Source organism: Triticum dicoccoides, chromosome 7A, assembly GCF_002162155.2.
Source record: "Triticum dicoccoides isolate Atlit2015 ecotype Zavitan chromosome 7A, WEW_v2.0, whole genome shotgun sequence".
Taxonomy (NCBI): domain Eukaryota; kingdom Viridiplantae; phylum Streptophyta; class Magnoliopsida; order Poales; family Poaceae; genus Triticum; species Triticum dicoccoides.
The window spans coordinates 643,956,858-643,982,700 of NC_041392.1; the positions used below are offsets into that span (position 1 = coordinate 643,956,858).

The following is a 25,843-nucleotide window of genomic DNA, read 5'->3' on the forward strand; positions in this document are numbered from 1 at the left end:
TTAACTAATTAGTACATTCAAGAGAACATGAGTCCACTTCCGTTCAGTGAGATGCAGAAGAAGATGGTATGGATAAGGAGCCTCCATTCTTCATAGTGCTATAAGGTGGCCTGTACTTCTAGTTTGTCATGTATGCCTTTGGATTATCCATCCTTTATGAGCACTAGATGACCAGTTGCGCCCATGGCGCAAAGACCGAGAGCAAGCCAACTATTGAAAGAGTATGCATCAAAATATGTAGACACAGAAGAAAATATATGAAAATAAGTACGAATTGATGATAGATAGATGGTTGCTGATGATACATGTTTCCTAAGAAGCTTACGAATGATCATTTACAATATTATGAGCAAGGCATATAGATAGGCAAAGCTACGTTAGACGGATGTATCGCTGGATGTTTAGAACGATTTCTTTGAGGCAAGTCTTCATAGCTGTTGTTCTTCATGGCCTGCATTGCTCAAAGCAGAAATTTCTTCAATATCATCGCTCAAGCTCCAATAATACTTGTTTGTTTTCTGTATAACGGCTTCTGATTGTAACCTTATATCGTTAAGACGATCAACAACATATCTTATCTATGATAAAATATGTTTCAGATTGTTGGCTTTGGGTGTTGATCTTGCTATGCAGTTTGTATCTATTATGCGGTAAAGTTCCTTCACTTATTTAGTCTACTTGAGAGCTTCAGTTGCCGGTCGATCTTCAGCTTCTTTGAGTTTACCGTACACGTAGATGGATATTGATTTCCTTGAAAGTCAGGTATCCAGTTGGTGCTTTGATGGATAGTTAATGGTTGCGTCAAGACCAACCGTCCTTGCCTTCTATGTTGACTACTCTGCGTTTGGAAGGCCAAGCTATTGCATCATAGCATCCAGAAGGTCCTTTGTTGGGGTCCTGACTTTTTCCATTGCGGCTGACTGATGATAGTGAAGAAGATACATTTGAGCGAGATACACAATGTTCATAGTAACTGAATGATATGTGCTGGCTTAACTATTTCTTTGAGAATAGCAGGGGCTGAGCTTTGAGCTTGCCTAAACTGTAGAGTATACATGTTTTACTATTTGTCAGGCAACAAGAAAACAAGGGATTAATAGGTGTGGCGTATGTGCATTGTTAGCAGAAAACAAATTTCATTTTCTCATTCTTGATGTTACAGCGTTTATGAGATCAGGTTATTGAAGCAAATATAAGGTACAATCATTCTTTTCTTTAAACATAAGGTACAATCACTTGTTTCTTTAAATGTAAATATCAGGTTATGAAAACAGGGGATCAACATGTATTCATTTTCTCACTCTTGATGTTGTAGTATTTATGAGATCGGGTTATGGGAAGCAAATATAGGGTACAATCATTCTCTTTTTTAAATATAAGGTACAACCATTCTTTTCTTTAAATATAAATAGATGACCCGTTGCGCCCCTGGCGCAAAAAGCGTATTCAAAGCATGAAATGTGCAAGCAATAATGGTCCAAAGACTGATAATGAAATCTTCGAAAGAATTTGAACACAACGGAGGTTGATACTTAGCATTTTCATACAAAGCAATGCATATTGCACTGCATTACAATCCATACAAAGTTATGAAAGCGGCCTTAAGGTTATTTATCATGCAACTGGGCCTTGGCAACCTGGTTCCGGACAGCATCTGCAACCTGGTTCCAGACAGCATCTTCTTCGACACAGAATGCAAACTCTTCATCCCTTTCTATGCTTCAGATGTTATCCAACAGAACATCGACAACCTGCACATTTAAGTTGAACTTCTTGTATATGGCAAAAGCCTCCTCATATAGTTGTGCTTCAACTGCTACTTCTCCAATGGCAGGACCATCAAAGTTGTCTAGTCAGTTAACATACTCCATGACCCTAGATGAGTCCGCCTTGATGGCTATCAAGATGAGCAGATTCTGAAGATTGAAGTTTCCACTGAACGCGGAATTCTGAAGGCAAGAAGTTCGATCGGTTCATGAGGGAGGTCAGCTGTCATGAAAGCCTTAACAGCAGCAGAAACTTGCTCAGGACTCTTGCTTTCGGGCAATGCAGTAGAAACCACTTGGTCAATGAACTGCCTTCTATATTCGTTATCACGCTGTAGAACTTTATCCCACAGATCGCCGTCCATTCTTTCAACCACATACCTGGAAATTAAAATCACACGATTTGAGCATGTAAGCAGACGCCCAATGGATATAAAGATTCGGAATATCGACAAGGCATCAGAAGGGAAAAACAAATTTACATACCTAGCTTGGAGCTTGAACAGCAAGTTCTTGTTGGTAACATTGACAAGTTCTTCATCGCACTGTCCACGTCTGTAAGCAACAACAGCAAGAGTAGGATCCCTCTTTTCACAGTATTTACCCACCACACGGGAGTCCTAGAACGGGTTGGTAGTAAGGAAATGCTCAGGATTGCTGTTGCTGTCAATGATTATTAGAGCATTGTGGACATGCACATCTTGGCTACCCTCGCTCACTAAGTGCTCCAAAAATTGTGTAAGTAAACGTAGACGGTTCCTGATCAAAATATTAAACAAATAAGACCAAAAGAAAAAGCATGTGCGCATGTGTGTACAGGACAAGGGCTCAGAATCAATCAATCAAACCTCTTCTCGCATTCATCAACCAGTGGCTCGACAGGAAGAAGAGAACGAACAGATAAAATCAAACCCTTAATGAAATCTTCCGTGCACTCGTCATCAAGTAACTGCCCCACTACCAACGGAGCATTTCCAGGGTTCACCTACAATACAGAGAAAAAAGCAAATTAGACATTCATATACTCGACATATTAGAAGAATGATACTCAAATAAAACTAAAATTTATGAGAGTTACAGAGTTACATACCTTCTGTAAATTTATGAGAGTTACAGAGATACCGGAGCATATTGTTTGTGTACAGATAGTGAGTAAGATCTGGAACAAAACCAAAGCGATCGCAGACAATTATGAGTGGTTGGGCATCAGGTAGTTTTGCTTCCGTCAGAAAGTTCTTTGTCTTCTCAGCATCGTAAAAGTTAGACTCTCTTGTGACTCGCTCAACTTCTTTAATCTGTCCAGTCCTTGCAGCTGATTCTATATAATTGAAATGGATATCTGGATCCTCGCTGTTTCCATGTGATGAAGTCAACTATTAAAGTGTGACGCAGTAAGTAAAGGGCAAACAGAACATATCAAGTTATCTACATCAGGCATAAGTACCTTCAGCTCAAATAGGACCCTAAGAAGTAGAGCCCCTCGTATGATTTAAATTGTTCGAACAGTGTAATACAAGCATCAACTCCAAGCTGCTCACAGATTCTTTGGTGGCCTACAGATGAATTTGATAATTAGAACAAATAGAGGGGGGAGGGGGTGGGGGGAGCAGTAATGAGAAAGAGAAGGTAACTGTGCAGGCTACCTGCACAACAATTTGAAGATTTCCTCTCAGGTTGACCAGTAGAAGGTCCTTCATGCATTCTAATGCCCATTCTTTAGAAAGGGTTCCAAAGAACTCAACGAGTGCCTGTGCAAGAAAGTAGTCAGTGGATCGGAAAAAAAATAGACTGCTAGCCAATGATAACTAAAAACAACATTTAACAGTACAAAAGCACTATACCTGCTTTGAGTATATAAGGATCTTGTCAAAGTCCCTCCTCTCAGCGAAAGCGGTGACGACTTTAGGGGTTGCCATAGCCTTTATGTATATTTTTAACGCCAGATCATTGTCTACCATCTGCAATAAGATACCACTGAGAGAACATTCCAGACACAATAGTAAACAAAATTAATAGAAACACGGCTATATCTTATGGCTCTATGCAATCAAGAAACATGGCAGAACGAAATTTTACCTTTACAAGATCTCCAAGCTCTTCACTGCACTCCAACTTGTCTTCCGCCAACCAATTTTCCAAAAGGTTCTTCTTGTTCTGATTGACAATAAGTCAAGATAACTCAAGGGATTCGTAAGCATTGAGCTTCCCTCGAGTAAGCAATGTGCCAAAGTACTGCACCAGTGGAGGTGTTTGTCCATCTTGAACAGGAACACTCTGCATTTGAAGCACAAAAATAGCAAATGAGCCAAGCAGAAGAACCTACAATTAAAGCAGATTATACAAGGGTATTATCTAAAATAAGATGACACTTTTTGGCCGTTGTGTTTCGCTTAACAAATAATACCTTCAAACAAAGAATAGAGATGTTAACACTATCAGCAGATTAACTGTATATAGATAATATGTCTTTGTAGGTGTACAGTTCCTAGTCCTAACCCAATAATACTTCCAGGAAATGATAACTACGAAGAGTTTGGTGTTGTAAAAAAAGTAGCAAAGCCCTAACTTTAATAATCCCTTTGTTCAAAATTTATATGATAAGCACACTTCATAAGTCAAGCAGTTCAGTCTGAAGAATGGCTGGCTCGTTAAGAAGGAATACGAATGGTATCCGATGTCAAAATTTAACCTCCAACTTGCAAGTAAATCAATATGAATGGAGAACAAGAGTAGCATAAAAAATAACTCTGGTTCAAGAGTACACCAAGAAAAACAGCAGACATCTTTTGTGGATGCATATGAGCAAGCCTAACAATTACGGCTTACCACAGCATGTATTTCTCCAGGCAAATAGGATAAACTAGCAGGTAGTGCGCGGCGGCACGCCGCGCCACATGGATTGAGAAGCAATTTAGTTTGTTGTAATATTTGATAAATCGATTAAAGGCTTGATTTCTGACTAAGTAGATCATACAGGGAAAGGGTACATTTAATTGGTACATGCACATAAGTGATCTACAAAACGTAGTGATAGTGAGTACTGGATGCAGAGTTGCAAAGCTCTTTGCTTTTCTTAGACATGAGATGTTGATCCTCCAGCTGGCCTCTAGCTGGGTTTGTTTCTGTGACGTAGTGATAGAGATATGAAGCTAGTTCTTCTGCTCTTGTTTTTGGTGGTTTGTTTCCTATGAAGACAATGTTAAACTTGTTGTTGTGTGCATGTTCTGACTCTAGACAGATTAGCAAAATATTTCAAAATTGAAGACAAACTTTTTTGAGGGTTCTTGTTCGCCTTGACAAGGCTTGCTTTTTACTGTTTCTGTATTTGTAATTCCTTTTCCTTGTCTTACTCCGTTCTTGTGCGGCTGATTATTCCATTCTTGTGCAGCTGAGTAGCCTTGTACAAGATGTGAGAGACAATTGTCCCTGGTTGTTTATTACTAATTGTTTATTAATGACAATTGTACATAATACGAACGTGAATACAAAGAAACTGGGAAGTACGATTAGATAAGAGTTATTCATCTTTATAACGCAATATTTGGAGCTGAGGTGGAATTGCCTATTGGGTTGTCTCAGTGATATCGTGACAGAGGGTAGAAGTTGGAGCTTGCTGGTTTCTCCCGATCACAGAGGGCAGAGACAGCTTGGTCTTCGGGGTATTATGATTTTTCATATATACACATGTTGATTACGGGTCTTCGGGTGTATTACAATTTCGCACATACGATATACTCCCTCCGTCCGGAAATACTTGTCATCATAATAAATAAAAGAGGGTGTATCTAGACGTATTTTAGTTCTAGATACATCTCTTTTTATCCATTTTGATGACAAGTATTTTCGGACGGAGGGAGTACATGTTAATTTGTTTCAACATGACAGCAGAAGAGATCATATTGTGTATATATGCTGTTCATGCACAGTCTGGTCAAGTTAAAACCCTCATACAGTAGTTCTAAAGTAAATTACAAATCGAGCCTGACGACCAGAATTGCTATAGTGTTGTCTCTTTGAATTTGAAAGCATGATGAGACATCAAAATAATAGTGTGCTTATGCTATTCATACAATCTTTTCAAGTAAACTTTCATTGTATTAATTTGTAGAAAAAATACAAAATAGATCTAAATTGCAAGAACAATTGTTATGAAGTTGTCTATCTGGACTTGAAGGCATGAACACATAGTAGAAAAAGATAGCAGAAAATGAAGGAAGTACATATATCAATTTCTGCGACTGAATATTAATTTACATCTGAAATATTAGTTGAGCAACATTTCACATTTGTTAGAAAATCAGAGAAAATTGTACATCATGCATTCATTAATTCTCTAGTGCTGCCTAAAAACAATTGATTAGCTGCCAATCTGACCATCTCCTTCCTATTTTCCGTCCTTTCCCCTGTTATTGGTTCCATCGGCTAATCCGCGCAGCTGGCTGTGCATCTGTGTTCTCCTCAGCCTGCTGTGTGTAAATTAATACCCGGCAAATAAAGCTCTATCTGTCGGCATTGCGCTATCTTTCTTATACCAGGCAAATACAACACTAAATTTTATTGAGTAAAGAAGGAACACGGTACTTCGGAACACTGCAAATATATGCTTTGTTGATGCATCTAACCAGTTGCATGGCTTCATCAAATTTTGAACTTGCATGGTTCAACAAAATCAAACAATGAACTCGCATGAACATTAGTTCAGAGGGCGATGATGCTCTGTCATTGGGATCAGGACCTCACATCTTAATGAAAGGAAGCAGTTATTAAGCAAGTCCAAAATCTGAGTGAGCCTTAGGTAGTCAACCCCATTGCAGAACCATGTCTGATAGAAAAACACTAACAACATCTAACTAAAAGAGTGACTTGACCCATATATGTCTGCAAATGCAGCTCACATATTACTACGCAAGAAAACAAATCAAGTTGCTGCTGCTTCTTCACATAAACGATCATAAAATAAGATGAGAAGGCAGACACAGCAAGCAGGAAGGCAGGACCTTCCAGCACAACTGTGATTCCTTCAACAGTGACGTAGCGGTGTCCTTGGGGACGTACCTGCAGTCACCCATATTGTACTCCTTCTGTGGACACAAGAGAACATACTTGTGTGAAGTTTAGGACTGCCAACCTCAAAAATGAAGAAGGAACTTTGAGATCTTTGAGACCTTTGCCTCTTTCAAGTAACAACATGTGGTTCTTTTCTAAGAAATCAGAGGAGACAAGGAAATAAAAAAGAGAGTGATGCATGAGATGTAACGAAGATGCAAGATGATAAGACTCACCTGCTCATTGTGGCCAAGGCTAATCTGTGTTCCATCCGTTAACACTGAATGCACTTGAACAATCCTTAGGAATCCATGTCTCATGCATCATGCAGTCGAAACAACCTGGAAAGAGGAACTGGCTATGAACAAAACTAATTTATAAGAAAGATGCTACAGAAGATCAATCAACTGTCTATTGAATAGTAATTTCTTTCTCTGTGATCCTTGCAACAACAAAAATGTTGACTTTACTCATCATCATAGTATAGCTTGGTCAGAAGCTACTTCGCCAACCATCATGACAAACTAAAACCATCCGGGTCTGATGAAATCAAGGGTCATTCTAACATGGCATTTTGTGTTATATTCCCTTTGTCCCAAAATATAAGAACGTTTTTAACACTACACTAGTGTGAAAAACGTTCTTATATTGTGGGACGGAGGGAGTAATATATAAGACAATAGCTGGATAGCTTGACAAATCAGGTCAAGTAAAGGTTTTACGCCAGAGAACAAAATAAAATTTGTTGTGGCGAAATCAGTAGCAAAGAAGCAATAAGAAAACACAAAAAATACAAGTAATATATACGATACAGTAATAAAGTATGTCATGCAAAATGCAGTAAACAATTATAGCCCATGCAGTTATACCAGATGAAAGTAGGATATCAAAAAATACCTGACCAAATGAAGCTCACACAGCTATTTGCCACCAATTTATCAAACAATAGTGTACATGAACCTGCAATACTTACATACAGTAGATCAGTAGTGCTACTTTTTTTTAGATCAACCGTGCAACATTTAGTTAGTATATGTATGAAGCGCAAATATATTACAGATGAGGCTAACTACATCCAGAGGCCCAGACAGTTAGTATATTCTTACCACAGATACTTCAATTGGAGTGGTTTTCGATATGAAACTGTATTGCCATGTCCGCCAACATATTCTTTCATAAAGTATCAATCAAAACTGAAAATTTGTGTTTTGCAAGTGCCACTTTTAATGTTCAGGTTCAATTCATCATACAATTATGGAATATTAACTCTGAAATAAAATATGACCGTGCAACACTTCTTCTCCTCCTCTCGGATGTAAATAGAATACCGAAATCCGGAATTTCCGAGTTACCTGCACACATGCCATTCTCGCAGAACCCGAACGACCACTTCTCCTCTCCTCGCCATAAACCTTCACACAACACATCAGAAAATAAGAATTGGACATCTGAATAAAAAGGTCCAAGCAATGCAGGCTGAAGTTCAGAGCAATTGAGCTCGTTGTCAGGTGGCCCGTCATCTCTGACGTGCTAGAGTTAGCGACGACGCCATGGACGACACCATATGCTATTTTCCTCGTGCAGGAAGAGCACGAAGCCCCGTCGGACTATGAAGGGCACAATCTTCATGGAGAAGAACTGCGACGTTCAGAGGATGCAGGGCCGCGGTCTTCCATGGGTGGACGGGTCACGGGAACCAAACGATAACAGGCCGGAGATGAGCGGAGGCCGGAAAGAAGGGCCAAATCGAGGAGGAAGAAGGCCAATCGGGAAGGATTCAGCGCCTCCCGCCTCAGATCACGCAGAACATGAGAAAAGGAAGAGGGCCTTGCCGGCAGAATCCACCTCGCCTCTAATCTGTCCGGTCGGCCATGGCCGATGGGCCTCTCTTGCTCGACGGCTGTGCTCCCCAAGCGAATCTTGTGCCGGTGGTGCCGTGGCTGCTGTGCATCGGAGGTGGCGGTGGCACGCCGCCGTTGCTTCGTCTCCTTGGCCGTACACCTGCCACCAGCTCCACACGGACAAAAGATCGGAGTTGAAAGGCTAGGGTAGATGGGACAGTAGGGCGAGGAGGCGATCGAGGAGGCGAGGCAGCGACCGCCACGAAGGAGAAGACCCCTTTTATAGGCATATACGGCGGCCAACCGGTGGCACCACACTCGTCTCGAGTCTTCGCGCGAGAGGAGACTCAATAAAATATCTGAAAGACCACCGCTCAAGGTAATGTGAGACCCACCAGAAAAGCCCAGAAGGCAACGTGTCCATCGATGGAATAGGCAGTCAACCTCACAAGGACACCTGTCATGGCAACGGCGCACAGAACCAAACGTGCCTAAATAACCCCACCAAGCAAAAGATGAAATCAATAGTGAAACCACCGTGCACACGTGTTGCTCAAACAAGGGCAGTAAAAAAAAGTTCAAAAAAACCAGGTAATTGAATCCCTTACGGGCCTAGTATTCTAGTTAGGATAAATGACAAGCAGTTGAAGTACATGCTGTGGTAAAGATCCATAATAAAAGCCCACCTCTTCAAACAAAAGAAGATGCACACATCCCCTGCCGACGCCGCGTCAGCCGCTCCCCCGCCTCAGCCAGCCACCGTTCCCCCACCTTGAGCCAGTCGCCGCCATGAAGCCATGGATCATACGCGGGAGGAGGAGAAACGCGAAGGGGAGGAGCGGTGGTGGCGGCTGCCTCCCCTCATCTTCTTCCTACCATGAGACCCTGCGTTGCTGCTCCTCCCCACCATTCCTCCCCACGGACGTATTCCGGCCGGCAGAGGCGCGAGATCGACGGGGAACGCGAGCTCTCCTCACTGGTGATAGCGGCCTGGCGCCTTTCCCCTTGGACATTTACAGAAACAGCTAGTGTGCACAAAAAAATGTGGCAAATCAGGGGCTGTTGCAGATCAGGGGCTCGGCTATGAAGAGATGCTCAAGACTGCCATACCTAGGGATGTTGGCGGTGCGCTGGTGCCGAGGATATCCAGCCCCGATGCGCTGCAGAGACAACTCAAACAGCGAATCCATGGTTGGCTGCTCCAAACCTGCGCAACCCCCAAATCCTCGATATTGGAAGGAACGGCGTCGCCTATTGCCGGCCTCATCCATCTTCTTCCCACCCCACCGCAACGGGAGCGCTGCCACCGTTGCTTCTTCTCACCACAACAGTCATCCTCATCCACTCCTGCTCCTCCACACCACAGATGCCCGTCGCTGTCGCTGCTCACCCCGACGACCCGACCGCCCTTGTCGAGCTGCGGATGGCAGGTGGAGGAGGAGGAGGAGAGGCAGCGGCGTCACGGGGGAGAACGATGAGGAAGAGGGGGAGAGGGGGCGGCGGCTGGGAGGGAGGTAAAGGAGGAGGAAGGGTTTTTACCGAGCGTTCACTCGGACCCCTCCTCTCTCACGCAGGGCGCTGGCGAAACGCCCTACAACGCTGGGTCCAGCGGGAAAATGAGGTCCACCAATCATACACACAAAAGCAAAACAAAAATGTAAAGAAGGATAGACGGGTGAGCCTTTAACAGCACCATAAAAAGTGCCATCGCAGTAGATCGAGCGAACCAGATGGACCGGCGGACGCAGATGGCCCAGAATGGCGGGTACTCTAGCGTGGTTTATATGTTCAATTGTCCTAGTTCTTACTTAAGTACCACTTCTAGAACTGAATGGTATATATATATATATATATATATATATATATATATATATATATATATATATATATATATATGGTGGTGCTTGTCTTGAGCACAACAGATAGTTCTAACTTAAGTACCACTGTGTTGAGTATGGTCCTAGTTTTTACTTAAGTACCACTTTTGCTACCATCTGGTGCCTTTTGTGTTGTCTTGAGCGTCATCGTGATGTGTTCGAGTATCTATGCTATACATGTGCTATTTATTCCCCGTTCACTTTCACTTTGTATTGTTAACCAGTGTGAATGGCACTGACAACAGCTTGAAATTATAATTACTTTCTAAGCTCTTAATGTGTGGGATGAATCTGTGCTACTAGAGAATTAGTGCAAGTGTGCAACAATGACAGGCCATCTACCATTTTTGCTAAGAAAACAATGTAGTCTTAGTCATTCTCTTTTAGTGGATATACTTTTGTAAGACGTGGGAGAGGTATGTGCTTTGCCAATAGGAATTAGTTGTTGGAATGGCCGGGCCCTTCCCAATGTAACAGTAACCAGCCCACTCACTCACGCGGGCCTTCCCAGCGCACTCCGGCCCTATAGCGTGTCGCCGATAACATCATTTCTGGCCGGGTCATTCGTCGCCTCCTCTCCCCGGCGGCGCAGAAGATCCTCCTCGCCCCCTCCCAATATCTGTCAGCGGCGAGCGAGTCCTCGTCCGCTCCGCTTCGGGAGGATCGCCGTCGTCCTTCCCCTCGACGGCAACGCGTGCAGCGGCTGAGCGGGAGGAGCCGCCCGCTGCTCTCCTATCGGTAAGACGAACTGCACTTGGAACACCCCACAAATTCACCTTTTTTTTGTTTGTTTACCAATTAGTATATGAGATTTCAGTTATGAGCAACACAGAAATTGGTAGAAAAGAAGCCACTATTAGTCCCTAGACCCTCTGGTTTCGGAACCCCTGTCTCCTCTCCCATTACCTGATGCAATCACAACACATGGCCAGGATATAGACATTATTGCAGATTAGTCAACAGGGATTAGAGTTTCTGCTAGCTGATTCGTGCATTATGCACGACTATTTGATTACAAAGTACACAATGTTTGATGGCATCTCAACTGAGGTCACCAGAACTATGATGTGATCACAACAAGCACATGAAACATTTGTTCATTCGTTTAACCTTCTATTCATTAGTCTCTACTGACATGTTTTTGCAGTAAATATTGTTACATTGAAATGGTACGCCGCATGATTTTCTGCTTATCATGTAGGATCGGGACGACAATTGTAAAACTCTAGCCAATTCACACTTTTGAGTTATGGTTCGTGCCAGTGGATTTTGGCTCCTCTTTTATATGGTAGATTCTTCATAGCAGTGCTCTGCCATAGAGCATTTGAATATAAAGCGTCACATTATATCTTTGACTTATGCCAAATACTGTTATGTGTTTGCCAAGTTGAATTTAGGGGTACAGATAAGCTCAATCATCTCCATCTTTTTTTTACCGTAGATTTGACGGAACACCGGTGGCAGTCAATCACCATGATGAAAAGAAGCCACACGACCGTCCTCGACGACCTGCCTGAGTGGATTGTGATCGAAGAGATCCTCGTCTGGTTGCCCCCCAAGGACCTCTTTCGCTGTCGTGCTGTCTGCAAGTTGTGGCGCAGTGCCACCTCCACCGACAAGTTCATGCTCGACAATTGCCGCCGCCAGCCATTGCTCCCTGTCATCAGACAGGATATCCCTGGACAGGAAGGAGTCAGGTTCGTTGTCTTCCGTGACAAAAGTGTTGGAGCCGATCAAAAGCTCTGTCCAATCATCCAGCACTCTAAGTTCCATAATCTCCTGGGCGCCTGTGATGGCTTTCTCATCTTGTCCAGTGAGTCTGATTTCTGGATCTGCAACCCGGCCACTCGCAAATGTGCTATACTACCGCAACCTCGAGTTCCATCATCATCGGCAGGGGTTCCCCGCATCTACATAGCTGGATTCTACCAGCACCAACCATCTGGGGAATACCGGGTGCTTTGGTTCTCACGTGGCTGCCTTCGTGGCTACGTTCTCAGGTTTGGATCCGACAAGCCGAGAATCATCAGTCGGCCATCTGTGTCATCGCGTTTGCCGGAATTCTGGCACCAAGGGGAATTTGATTCCTGCTATAGTTCACAAGTCAACCACCGCGGCAGCCTGCACTGGTTAACAGGAATCTACATGGAGACTGCCGTGGACATTATGGTGTTTGACACAGTTACTGAGACGTTCCGGTGGATGCGCAGTCCTGGCCGGTTGGGCCGTCGGGTGTCGTTGTTGGAGATGGACAACAAGCTTGCTTCATGCATCGACAATGATGCCAGCATAGAGATTTGGGTGATGCAAGACTATGAGGCTGAGGTCTGGGCCTTGAAGTACCGGATTAACTTGTTAGCGATGAATACATCACCACAGTTCAAGTATATTTCTAAGATGGCACTGCTTAACCAGCGTGAGCTGCTGATCTGTTGTCACACTCCATCGGTGGGTCCTGATTATCTGTTGCATTGCGACACTGACGGAAAGTTTTTGGGATATTACGAGATGAAAGAGGGAACATATTCAACATACTTCACAAATCAGTACTTTCAAGAGAGCATGATTCCACTTCCGTTCTGTGAGATGCAAGAAGAAGGTGGTGTGGATAAGGAGCCTCCATTCTTCATAGGGCTATAAGCTGGTTTGTAATTCTAGTTGCCATGTATGCCTTTGGAGTATCCATCCTTTATGAGCACAAGGTCCTAGTTCTTACTTTATAGTACTAGTAGAACTGAACAATCCATATGGCTGTTCTAGCTCTTTTGCTACCAGCGGGTGCCTTTTGTGCTGTCTTGACCGTCATCATGATATGTTGGAGTATCTATGCTATACACCTGTGCTACTTCTTCCCCATTTACTTTCGCTTCCCATTGTTAAGTAGTGTGAATGGCACTGGCTTCAATTTGAAATGCTAATTATTTGTGCTACTAGAGAATTAGTGCAGCGTTGGCATGCCATCTAGCATGGTTTCTAGGAAAACAGTGCCATCAAGAAAATATGAGAGATGCAGTTGTAGTCGTTTTCTTTTAGGGATAAACACAATACGCCCCCTTGCCCCCGCGCCGTCCCCCCCGCGGGCGGCTCGGGCGGCGGCGCCAGATCCCGCCGCGGGCGCCCTCCCCTTCCTCCTCCCGCCTCAGCCGCTGGCCGGAACCGCCAGGGCGAAGCCCCTCGCGGTGGCTGGCGGCGGGGGACCTCTCCTCCACGTCTTGGTGCTGGTGGGCGCGGGCCCCCCTCCCTGGGCGGTGGCGTCGGGCGTGCACAGGGTCCGGTGGCGGGGCGGCTCCTTCTCCGGTCGGCGGCGCGCTGCGATGCTGCGGCGGTGGATGGGGGCTTGGCCCGCGGCGGCTGTGCCCCGTGGTGGTCGCGGGGGCCCGGCTTCGGTCCTCCGGTGGTGCTGCGGGTGCTCTTCCTTCCCCATCGCGGGTGTGCGGTGGTGTTCCTCGGGCAGCGGTGGTTCCGGCGGCAGCGCTGCGCCGGATGGTGAGGAGGCGGCGGCGCAACCACTTGGCTGTGGGCTGGCGCGGCGACAGGCGGCAGCGCCCTTCTGTCCTAGATCTGGGCCCTTTTGGGCCCCATCTGGGTCTGGGCGGGCCTGGCCGGCGGCACCGACGGACGGAGGAGCGGCTCGTGCGGGGGGTTGCGGAGACGGAGGCACGCGCACTGCAGCGCGGTGATGGGAGCTTCACGAGCCCTATCTGGCTCGGCCGGGCCGTGGGCCAGGTGTGCTCTCCTTGGTGCGTCCGGCCGGTGACCGCCATGGGCGGTGGGGGTCGTCCCCTCCTGCGTCGCTGCCGATTCTGCCGCTCATCGTTCCCGGTTGTCTCCTCTCGGCCTCGTTGGTTTCGCTTCGCCGCTTGGTCGTGTGCGACGGCTTCGACGGACAGAGGTGCGGCTCGTGCGGGGGGTTGCAGAGACGGTGGCGCGCTAACTGCAGCATGGTGACGAGAGCTTCACGAGTTCTTTCTGGCTCGGCCGGGCCGTGGGCCTGGTGTGCTCCTATTGTTGCGTCCGGCCGGTGACCGCCAAGGGCGGTGGAGGCTGTCCCCTCCCGCGTGGCTGCTGATGTTTGCCGCTCCTTGTTCCCGGCTGTCCCCTCTCGGATCCGTCGGCCTCGCTTCTCTTTCCATGGTGAGACGGCGGTGGTGATCTAAAGACCGTGGTGGCGCATGTTGGTGGGCGGCAAGATTGGTGGAGTGCGACGGAGCGGCCGGGGCTGTGGTTGTGTGGCGGACGGGAGAAATCCCTGTCGGCTTGGCCGGCACCAACGCAGTGACGCCCGCAGGCGCCACCGGTCCTTCCCGAAGGGCGCCGGCCTCTTCCACACGCCCCTCCGTGTACCGGGGGAAACCCTAGGACCTGTCCGGGCAACAGCGTCGACATCGTCGCGTTCCTTCCTGAAGGTGTTGCTTGGTATGCGGCGGTCCAAAGTGCTAGGAGCGTGGTGGAAATTCTCCGGCGGGCGCAGCGGTTGCGGGTCACCATCGTTTTCATCGACCCGACTCTGTTGTCATTAGTTTCTTTTTCTTTCTCTGTCATTAGTTGTATCGTGTGGTTGCTATATATATATAGCGGGGCGAAAGCCTATTTCGAGAGTCGTTTTCTTTTAGAGGATATACTTTTATAAGACGGTGGGGGAGATATGCGCTCTGCCAATAGAAGTTAATTGTGGGACTTGTAGATAGTTGTTGGAATGGTTAGTTTGGATATTTTCTGGGGTTAATAGTTTGATATTCGCTGCTCTGTATGCAATTTTGGTTTAACTCCAAAGTAGAATTCCTTGTGGCACCTGTTTTCTCCTGGTCTATGTTGTGTGAGGATGTTTTGTTTTATGAGGGATACTTGCGTAGTTGTGCAGTTTGGTTCTTAACACAGTTCTATTTCTTCAGTATGGTGTTAAACTTTTGATAAAGTGATCTGGTTCCTATTCTTGACTCTTTATGGTGTGCTGTAAGGCTTGTCAAGCAGTGGTATTTTGCTCTAAGGCTGTAGAGCTGTTTCTTGTTTGTGATTCGGTTTAAGTTTTAACTGCTCTTGCAGGCTGTCATGGTTTGGACTGCCCAGCTTTGAAAGTGTTGGACTTGTATGTTTTCTTCTTACTCTGTGACAAGAATCGACTTGAACATCTACTCTCCTGGTCCTGGACCGGGAAAGATGTGCTAGTTTGCATGTCGACAGTTTGCCGCCTGGTTTACGACTAGCCGAAATGTGCCTGCAATTTTCTTGATGCAACCAGACTAATGGATACTAGCATTCTGAAACACTCCCTGAGGTTCCATGTATTTTTTATCGTTTCTGAAAACGATTGCAGGACATGTTTCATCCCCCACTTGCCCACTGGCATTATCTGTCTGTTTGAAACTTCGGTAGTCATACTCCCTGCGTTTCTTTTTAGTTGCATATAAATTTTTGTCAAAGTCAAACTTTGCAATGTTTGACTAAGTTTATATTAAAAAAAATATCAATTCACAATATGAAACTAATAGTATTAGATGCATTATGAAATTAATTTTCATATTGTATAATTTTAGTATTGGAGATATTGATATTTTTTGATATAAATTTGGTCAAACTTTGCTTAGTTTGACTTTAAACAAATCTTATATACGGAGTAAAAAGAAACAGAGGGAGTACTACATCTGAGATCCAATGTGGCATCAGAGGTACCGAGCACTTGGGTAACACTGAGCTGGGACGATTCGTTCTGTCTGAAATAAGAAATGATGGTTTTTATTTTTTGCGGGAGAAATGATGGCTATGGTCATGTAACTTAGGATTTGGAAGGCAAGAAGTCTGCAACCAGCTTGGTGGAAAAATATCTGCAGTTGAACTTGTGGTACTGTGGAGCAACTTGCAGATGGCTGGAGGACTGCACTGAGGTTCTCAGGCACAATGCGCATATGCTTGTTCAGCTTGTTCGTATGTGCATGTGAAAGCAAGAAGGATCAATGCCGAGCAGTATCGATCGATCAATTCATTGGTTCTATTTTTTTTAGGAAAGGGGAAGGCACTCAAGGTGCCAAATTGCACTGAACTTAGCTCAGTTACAAAATACAGGAAGTGGTTGAAAAAGTACTCATCGCCATTTGCATTTGTATCTGGCGGGCGAAATGCTGAACACCTTGCGCGCGTGGTAGAAGAAGACGGCCGGTGAAGAGCCCTGTGTCTTTCCTAGACCAGGAGGCAGGCCAGTCGCGCGTGGAGGCGACAGTGGTCCCGACCGGCAAGCAAGTTAGCCGAGTTTGGAGCGTTGATGGCAGCAGTGGAGGCTAGGGGGTGGTGTGGATGTGGGGTGCTACTTCGGCGGCGAAAACAGTTCACCAACGCCGGCAAGAGTGGCCGTCAGGTCCGGGGTACTGCTGGGGGAGGCATTTGGGTGCGGACGGCAGCCTGGGCAGCATGCAGTTGGCCGGAACTGATCGGCGACAACGAGGGCGGGGTGGCCGGGTGTGTTGGCTGTTGATGGGATAGGGGTAAAATGGCCAATGTGCCACAGACTAGCAGGAAGGAGAAGAACCAGGGCGGGCGTCGCGTGTGTCCACGCCGACGAAAAACCGGCTTAAATTTGAATTTAAAAAAGATCACGCGCGGACAAAAAACGGACGCTGATCCATTTGCATGTTCGTTTCGGTCCAAACGAAAACGCGCGGACAATTTACGTCACCGTGTTGGACTTGCCCTAAAGCCTGGCATGAGGGCATCTCCAACGTCATATGTCAAAGTGCTACTCCCTCCGTTCCATAATGTATTGTCTGTAGATTTTTTGAAAAGTCAAACCTCACAAACTTTGACGAAGTTTGTGGAGAAAAATATTTACATATAGAGTGCGAAACATATATCACTAGATTCATCATAAGATGTAGTTTCACACTATATATTATTGGTATTGTAGATATAAATAGTTTTCTCTACAAACTTAGTCAAAGTATGTAAAGTTTGACTTTTAAAAAAATCTATAGGCACTACATTATAAAACGAAGGGAGTATTAAATATTAGACCACATGGTGGTCTTGACATCCTTTGCCATCTAAATAATGCATTAAATGTGATATATCCTGACCACCGAAATTCGCTAAATCCAACACAAATCTGTTGAAGCTTTGAGAGTATGGTTAAATAGTATAGCCAACAGCTATATGAATTTGCCATGTCACTTATAGCAATTTTATAGCCCACTCATATAATAATTAGTCATACTAGTATACTTTATCATTAATATATGACCCATATGTTTCTCTCACAAAAGACATTGAAGCTCGTGCTATAGCCGGCTTCTCTTCTCTCATCCAACTAAGCAAAAATATATTATTTAAAGTGTTACAACCCGCTTACATCATCTTATTTTTTTTTTTGAAAAACAACCAACTTTATTAATTAGAAATAACAGTTACATCGTCTATTAGAGGTTGTACAATTTCGACCAAAGGCTCCTCAAACCATTCCCTTGTCTTAGAAAATTTAGCTAGTCTGGCAAGCTCATAAGCTACCTTATTCGCTTCCCTATTACAATGCTCAAAACTAGTAAGAGGAAAATCACATGCTAAGAAATAACAATCATCAAACACTGCCGCTGCCGCTCCTGCTGAACGTCCTCCATTCTTCATGGTATCAATGACTTTCATATTGTCAGAATTAATGACAAGCCGATTGCAACCCGCCTTATGTGCGAGAGATAGTCCGAACCTTAAAGCCAAAGCTTCTGCTGTCAGGGCATCAACACACCAATCAATTTTCCAATTTCCGCCAGCAATGAAGATTCCTTTATCATCTCTGAGAACAGCACCAGCCGTGCCCTTAAACAAGTCATGATCAAAAGATGCATCCACATTAAGTTTGACAAAACCCATTGGAGGTCTAGTCCATGCCCCTATTTTACTGAGTGCATTTGGAGAGAAAGCATTAACAAAGTTTGCCGCTATGGCACGGATACACATAGAAGTTTGTTGAGCATCTTGAAACTTTCTTTCATGGACCAGCCTACGTCTTTCCCACCATAAGTACCAAGCGGTAATAGCGATTAGTTCGTGGGTCTTCTGGAAGCCCAATATAGCTACATCATGATCTGGCATAAGAAGTAAAAATTCAAGGACTGCCTCTCCTGCACGATCCATAACCCAAGCCTTGTTGATCACCTCACCCAATCCCAAATTACGCCAAACCACCTTAGCTTTGTGACAAAGAAACAACATATGCTTTGTATCTTCTGGCGCACTAGAACATGCAGGGCAGATGGGCATGACTTTGAGGTGTCTATTCGCAAGCTAACCCGACAAGGTAGAGTGACATGCAGTGTGCGCCAGATGAAAATTTTGACCTTTGTTGGACAAGATAATTTGCAGATCTTACCCCAAATAGGATTAACATTGATTCTCCCCATACCGTTGGTATGTCGCAGCTTCCTCCCATGTTGTTGATTCCATTCTGCCAAATAAGCTGACCGAACAGAGAACAAACCATTCTTTGTGTAGCTCCAAGCAATGAAGTCTGGCATATTATGCAGCGGAAGCGGGATGGAGATGACTCTCTGAGCATCAATTGGCCACAATGTTTGTCTCACCAAATCTTCATCCCAAGAACTTGTGACTGGGTCAATAAGATCTGAAACCCTAGACAGGAGGTGCCCTCCTCTGGGAGTAATAATTTTCCTATTTGCACAATTTGGGATCCAAGCATCTTCCCAAATGTCAATATTTTGTCCATTTCCAACTCGCCATATATAACCATGTTTTAGAGAGTTTACTCCTGCCATAATACTTTGCCAAGTGAAGGAGGAGCCTTTTTTTAAAGTTGCATTCACCAAATCACCATCAGGGAAATACTTAGCTCTCAATATAGTAGCACATAAGGAATCCGAATTGTCTAGAAGACGCCACGCTTGTTTAGCTAACAATGCTAAATTGAAACAATGTATATCTCTGAAGCCCATACCTCCTTGATTTTTAGGGACACACATCTTCCACCAGGGCATCCAATGCATCCTCTTCTGATTGTCCTCGTCACCCCACCAGAAATGCGCCATCGCGTCAATGATTCCTTTGCAAATTATTTTAGGAATTTTAAAGACAGACATAGCATAGGTGGGGATAGCTTGTACTACAGATTTGAGGAGAATTTCCTTTCCTCCGGCGGATAATAATTTTTCTTTCCAACCACTTATTCTCATAATAATACGGTCTATCAGGAATTGAAAACAATCACTTTTGTCCATACCCACATTGGCAGGCAAACCCAAATATTTGTCATTTAGGGCTTCAGTTAAAATATTCAGAATGGTACAAATTTTCCCCTTGTCTTCAACTTTTGTATTGGGACTAAAAAAGATACTTGATTTTTCAACACTCACCCTCTGCCCCGAAGCGGCACAATAAGAATCCAAAATTGATTTCAACGCCTCAGCATTCATGGCATTAGCTCGCATGAGAATCAAAGAATCATCTGCGAAGAGGAGATTGGAAATTGGTGGTGCATCTCTGCTCACCTTAACTCCAGAAATACTTCCATTTTCCTCCGCGTGCGCCAAAAGGGCAGTCAGACCCTCTGTACATAACAAGAATAAGTAGGGAGATAGGGGATCTCCCTGCCTCAGTCCTCTAGTAGGCTTAAAGCTCTCGGTTTCTTCCGCATTGAAGCGAACCCGATACTCCACAGTGGATACACATTGCATAATTAAGTTCACCCACTCCTTTTGAAATCTGAGTTTTAACATGATTTCCTTTTAAAAAGGCCACTCTACTCGGTCTTAAGGGTCCGAAAAGGCATATCAACAAATTAAAAAAAGAATTGGAAAAACTGCGGAGAGGACCGATGAGTGCGAACTCTCAAGCGCGCCAGAAAGAGATTCTTGTCCTTATTGAAAATCTTCTAGAACAAGAAGAGATTTACTGGCTACAACGTGGTCGAGCCAATTGGCTCCGCAACACCTCGTTCTTCCACAATGCGGCTACCGCCAGGAAGAAAAGAAATCAGATTAAAAAGCTTTCGGATGATACAGGTGTTTGGTTGCAAGATTCTGATTTAAAGGACCACATCAAGGGGTATTTTTCAAACTTATTTTCATCTGAACTTACCCAACCGAGCCTGGAGGTTCTTTCTCTTGTTCGAAGGAAAGTGACTGATGAGATGAATAATGCTCTTCTCGCCCCCTATACGGCTGACGATGTTCGGAAAGCTCTCTTTGAGATTGGTGATTTAAAGGCACCGGGACCGGACGGCCTCCATGCTATCTTTTATAAAAGGTTTTGGTCTATGCTGGGGGATGACCTGACTGACGAGGTCCTGCAGGCGGTGAATACTTGTACCATTCCCCCCGGATGAAATGATACTGCAATTGTAATGATCCCAAAGGTTAATTCCCCTGAAAAGGTAACTCAGTTCAGACCAATCAGTTTATGTAATGTGGTCTACAAGGTTATATCAAAAATGATAGCTGCTCGACTGAAGACAATCTTATCAGATATTATTAGCCCCACTCAGAGTGCTTTTGTGCCTGGAAGAATGATTACGGACAATATTTTAGTGGCATATGAGTGTTTCCATACTATTAAGAAGAAAAAAGCAGGCAAGGAGGGTCTGTGTGCTATTAAACCAGACATGCGCTTACATCATCTTATTGTACTTGCTCTGAGGGAGTCTGGACAGTTCGCTGAGCCCACTATCAGTTGGACCACATGTCATTATAGCTAATGTGTCTTTTCTCCTAGGTCCGTCTGGCCCACCTCCTATCTGGATTTGATGCTTATTTGATGCATACGGTTGGATGATCCACTTCCCTTCCACTGTCCGTGGACATGTCTGAACATGTTCACAAATGTTTGATGTGTTCGATTTGATTTGATGTACACAGTTGAAGTTGCCCTGAATTTTTTTGAAGAAATGGCAGTAGCAGCCGTTTTTGGAGCTCCAAAGACATCACAAGACTGTAACTTTTTTAATGGTTTCATGGGATGATGCAATGGTTAGTAAACACTGGGTAATATCAGTAAAAGAAATCGAGATCTCCTTTGTATTTTGTTTTTTTAGAGAGAATCCTTTGTATTTTGCTTTTTTAGAAACGCTTTGTATTTCTTTTAGAAGACGCTTTGTATTTTGCTTGGAGCATCGTACTCACTTGGGCCCTGCAACCCACTCGCACGGGCCTCCCCAGCGCACTGCGGCCCTTGGCCCTTCGTCGCCTCACTCTCCTTCCCCCCGCCGGCGCAGCAGCGAGAAGATCCTCCGATCCCCATATTTGCCGGCGACGAGCGAGCCCTCGTACGCGCCGCTCCGGGGAGCGTCGCCGCCGTCCTTCCCCGCGACGGCGACGCGTACAGCGGCAGAGCGGGAGGAAGCGCCCACTGCTCTCGTACTGGTAAGACGAACTGCACTAGGAACCCCCACAAATTCACCTTGTTTTCTTTACCAATTATATTAGATTTCAGTTATGAGCAACACCGTAGAAAAGAAGCCACTATTAGTCCCTAGACCCCTGGTTTGGGGACCCCCATTACCTGATGCAATCACAACACATGGGCAGTATGTAGACAATATTGCAGATTAGTCAACAAGGATTGAAAGTTCTGCTACCTGATTGGTGCATAATGCATGGATATTTGATTACAACGCACACTTTGGTCGATGACATATCATCTGACGTCACTAGAACTATGATGTGATCACACCAAGCATATGAAGCATTTGCTCATTCCTTTAACCTTGTATTCAGTTACTGATGTGTTCTTGCAGTAAATAATTTTACATTTGAATAGAATGCTGAATAAATAAACGAATGTTCGTCTCTCCTTTTACGGTAATTAATTTTTCAACAGGCATATGAAACATATGAACTGTTGTTGTGATTGCATCACGTAATGGGAGAACTGCTGGCATATCTGCTACATGATTTTCTGCTTATTATGTAGGATTCGGACGACAATTGCAGAACTCTAGCTAATTTACAGTTTTGATTTATGTCTCATGCCTGGCTGCTTTCTTATACAGTAGATTCTTCATAGTAGTACTCGGCCGTAGACCGTTTGAATCTATGGGATCACACATTATCTCTTTGACATGTGCCAGATACTACTGTTCTGTGTTTGCCAAGTTGAATTTAGGGGTATGGATAAGCTCAATCATCCCCATCTCTTTTTTCTTTCCTTTAGATCTGATGGAATACCGTCGGCAGTCAATCACCATGACGAAAAGAAGCCGTGGGACCATCCTCGACGACCTCCCCGAGTGGATTATCATCGAAGAGATCCTCATCCGGTTGCCACCAAAGGACGTTCTTCGCTGCCGCGCTGTCCGCAAGTTGTGGTGCAGTGCCACCTCCACCGACAAGTTCATGCTCGGCAACTGCCTACGCCAGCCGTCGCTCCCTGTTATCAACCAGGATATCCCTGGGCAGGAAGGAGTCACCTTCGTTGTCTTCCGTGACAATGGTGTCGGAGCCTCCAATCAAAAGCTCTGGCCAATCATTCAACACTCTAAGTTCCATAATCTCCTGGGGGCCTGTGATGGCTTTCTCATCTTGTCCGATGCATCCCATTTCTGGATCTGCAATCCAGCCACTCGCAGATGTGCTCCGCTACCACAACCTCGAGTTCCATCGGCAGGGGGGTCCTGCATCTACATAGCTGGCTTTTACCGGCACCATCCATCTGGAGAATACCGGGTGCTCTGGTTCTCGCATGGCCATGAACGTGGCTACATTCTCTCGGCAGGATCTGACAAGCCGAGAATGATCAGACGGCCGTCAGTGTCATCGCGTTTGTCGAAATGTATGCGCGAAGGGGCTTTTGATTCCTGCTATAGTTCACAAGTCAACCACCGCGGCAGCCTGCACTGGTTAACAGGAATTGACATGGAGACTCCCATGGACATTATGGTGTTCGACACTGTAACTGAGAAGTTCCGGTGGATGCGCAGTTCTGGCCAGTTGGGCCGTCAGGTGTCATTGTGGGAGATGGACGACAAGCTTGCTTCGTGCAGCACCAATGATGCCAGCATAGAGATTTGGATGATGCAAGACTACGAGGCTGAGGCCTGGGCCTTGAAGTACCGGATTAACTTGTTAGCGATGAAGACATCACCACAGTTTGAGTATATTTCTAAGATGTCACTGCTTAACCAGCGTGAGCTGCTGATCTGTTGTCACAATCCATTGGACGGTCCTGACTATCTTTTGCACTGTGACATTGACGGAAAGTTTTTGGGATATTACGAAATTAAAGGGGGAACATATTCTGTTTACTTCACTAATCAGTACTTTCAGGAGAGCATGATTCCACTTCCGTACAGCGAGATGCAAGAAGGTGGTTTGGATAAGGAGCCTTCATTCTTCTAGGGCTTTAAAGTGGTTTGTACTTCTAGTTTGCCATGTACTAATGCCTTTGGATTGTCCATCCTTTAGGAGCATATGGTCCTAGTTCTTACTTTATAATACTAGTAGAACTGAACAACTTATATGGCTGTGCTCGCACTTTTACTACCATCTGGTGCCTTTTGTTGGAGTAGCTATGCTATACATCTGTGCTACTTGTTCCCCGTTTACTTTCACTTCTCATTGTTAAGTAGTGTGAATGGCACTGACTGCAATTTGAAATGCTAATTATTCGTGCTACTAGAGAATTAGTGAAGCATTGGTAGGCCATCTATCATGTTTTCTGAGAAAACATGAGAGATGCAGTCTTAGTCAATTTCTTTTAGTGGATACTTTTGTAAGACAGTGAGGGTCTGTTTGGGACTGCTCTGCTTCTTAAAATTCAACTCTGCTCCGGAAAACATAAGCCAAATAGGGATAGCTCCACGATATGCCGCTCCGTAAAAAACTAGAATCTGGGGTGCAACTCCTAGTTTTTTATGAAGCTCCTCGGGGGGTGCTCCAAAAAACTCTAGAAGCTGGAGTTGGGTGAAAATTACCCATCACTGGCACCAGTAAGTGGATACCCCTTTGTTTCTTCGCCCTCAACCAATCAAATAGATCTTTTCCACCAAATTTTCCATTCTTGAAGCTGGAGCTAGATGGAAGCTAAACATTCTCTTTGGTAGTGCTACAACTTCAGCTTGAAACTGCTCCAAAGTAAATTTAGTGGAACGAAACAGATTTTGACGAATCAGAGCAGTCCCAAACAAGCCCTGAGAGAGATATGCCCTCTGCTAATAGGAGTTAGTCGAGGGACTCTTGGTCATTGAATGGTTAGCTTGGATCTTTGCTCATGTTAGTAGTTTGATATTCGCTGCTCTGTATGCAATTTGGTTTAACTCTGAAGTAGAATTTCTTGTGGCGCCTGGTTCGTCCTGGTCTTTGTTGTGTGGAGATGTTTTCGTATCAGGGATACTTGTGTTGTCGTGCAGTTTGGTTCTTATCATAGTTCTGTTTCTTCAGTATGCTATTGTTAATTTTTTTTGTTAAACCGATCTGGTTCTTATGCTTGAGTTGAGTTCGGCTTCTTTCTTAGTAGCAGAGGTTGCTCTCTCTTCCATTTTCTCCTGAAATTTTGAACATAAGCAATTTGACCTGTCAGCTGTAGATTTTGAAATCACAGTTTTGTGGAGAATATACACCTTTTGCCACATTACAGATGACCGCTCCTCATCTCATTTCTTGTATGAAGTGCTGGTTGCGTTTATGATCGACCTACCAGATTTGATCAGCAACATTATGACCAAAGCGAGTTGTCTCATTGGTGTGATCCCTGTGAACTGTTTTTTCGTAAAATCTTGCCTCCGGACTGCAATTGTCTTACGTTTTTCAGGTTTTGTAGATGTTTATATTGTATTTTTATGCCAGGCATGTCCTTATCTCATTTATGTCAGGCATGAACAGTATATTGTATTATACTGTTTTTTCCGTATAATATAAGCTTTTGCCTCTAAACTGGGAGCAGTCTTTCATGCTCCCTTCCCAAGGGTGCACCATCAAACCTGATCTTCTGGTTTGAGGTACTAAGGTGTTCTCTGATGCCTCTTGGAAGAAATCCAAATTTCCTGGAAGGGATGGTTCAAGCTTATATAAGCACCTCCTCTCCTCTTCAAGCAGAAGCCCTTGACTTGCTACTCGCTGCAGGTATTGCAGGTTTTCTGCAGTTACAACAACCAACCTTCTTAGCAGATAACCTGTCCCTTGCAACAGCCAGGGATATTAACTCAAGATTCACTGCTTGGGAATTCGTGAATTCCCTAGCTGACTACAAGCATCAGCAGGTCTTAATAGCAACTCTAATAGCTCCCGTATCCTTAAAAAAACTACTGTTTACACAAGCCAGTATCTGCTGCGAGGCTGGCCGCCAGGTCGTGCCGCCTTTGCTGCTGTGCCGTGCAGCACCGCTTCAT

At 44.7% G+C, this 25,843-nt stretch overlaps 2 protein-coding genes and 2 long non-coding RNA genes across 6 annotated transcripts; 2 read left to right on the plus strand and 2 right to left on the minus strand.

Moving 5' to 3' along the window:
* Positions 1-1,461: 1,461 nt before the first annotated feature.
* LOC119327826 lies at positions 1,462-10,155 on the minus strand. 3 transcript variants are annotated; one of them, XR_005158722.1, is made up of 10 exons: positions 9,764-10,155; positions 9,340-9,678; positions 3,843-4,040; positions 3,608-3,724; positions 3,410-3,514; positions 3,211-3,319; positions 2,857-3,116; positions 2,615-2,751; positions 2,253-2,525; positions 1,462-2,147 (listed from the first exon to the last, which is right to left on the minus strand). It is a non-coding gene; the product is annotated as an uncharacterized LOC119327826 (long non-coding RNA). The 3 variants fall into 3 exon arrangements; XR_005158723.1 differs by having other exon boundaries at positions 2,679-2,751; positions 2,857-3,139; XR_005158721.1 differs by having other exon boundaries at positions 2,857-3,139.
* On the minus strand, positions 6,686-8,386 carry LOC119327827. Its single transcript, XR_005158724.1, has 4 exons — positions 8,165-8,386; positions 7,710-7,772; positions 7,049-7,153; positions 6,686-6,847 (listed from the first exon to the last, which is right to left on the minus strand). It is a non-coding gene; the product is annotated as an uncharacterized LOC119327827 (long non-coding RNA).
* A 965-nt stretch (positions 10,156-11,120) lies between the features above and the next one.
* On the plus strand, positions 11,121-13,386 carry LOC119327989 (putative F-box protein At4g21240). Its single transcript, XM_037601037.1, has 2 exons — positions 11,121-11,268; positions 11,972-13,386. Exon 2 carries the CDS (start codon positions 12,004-12,006, stop codon positions 13,168-13,170), a length of 1,167 nt encoding a protein of 388 aa, XP_037456934.1. The 5' UTR covers positions 11,121-11,268; positions 11,972-12,003; the 3' UTR covers positions 13,171-13,386.
* Positions 13,387-20,338: 6,952 nt separating this feature from the next.
* Positions 20,339-24,016, plus strand: LOC119333779. Its single transcript, XM_037606548.1, has 3 exons — positions 20,339-20,818; positions 21,605-21,881; positions 22,672-24,016. Exons 1-3 carry the CDS (start codon positions 20,339-20,341, stop codon positions 23,853-23,855), a joined length of 1,941 nt encoding a protein of 646 aa, XP_037462445.1. The 3' UTR covers positions 23,856-24,016.
* The last annotated feature ends 1,827 nt before the right edge of the window (positions 24,017-25,843 follow it).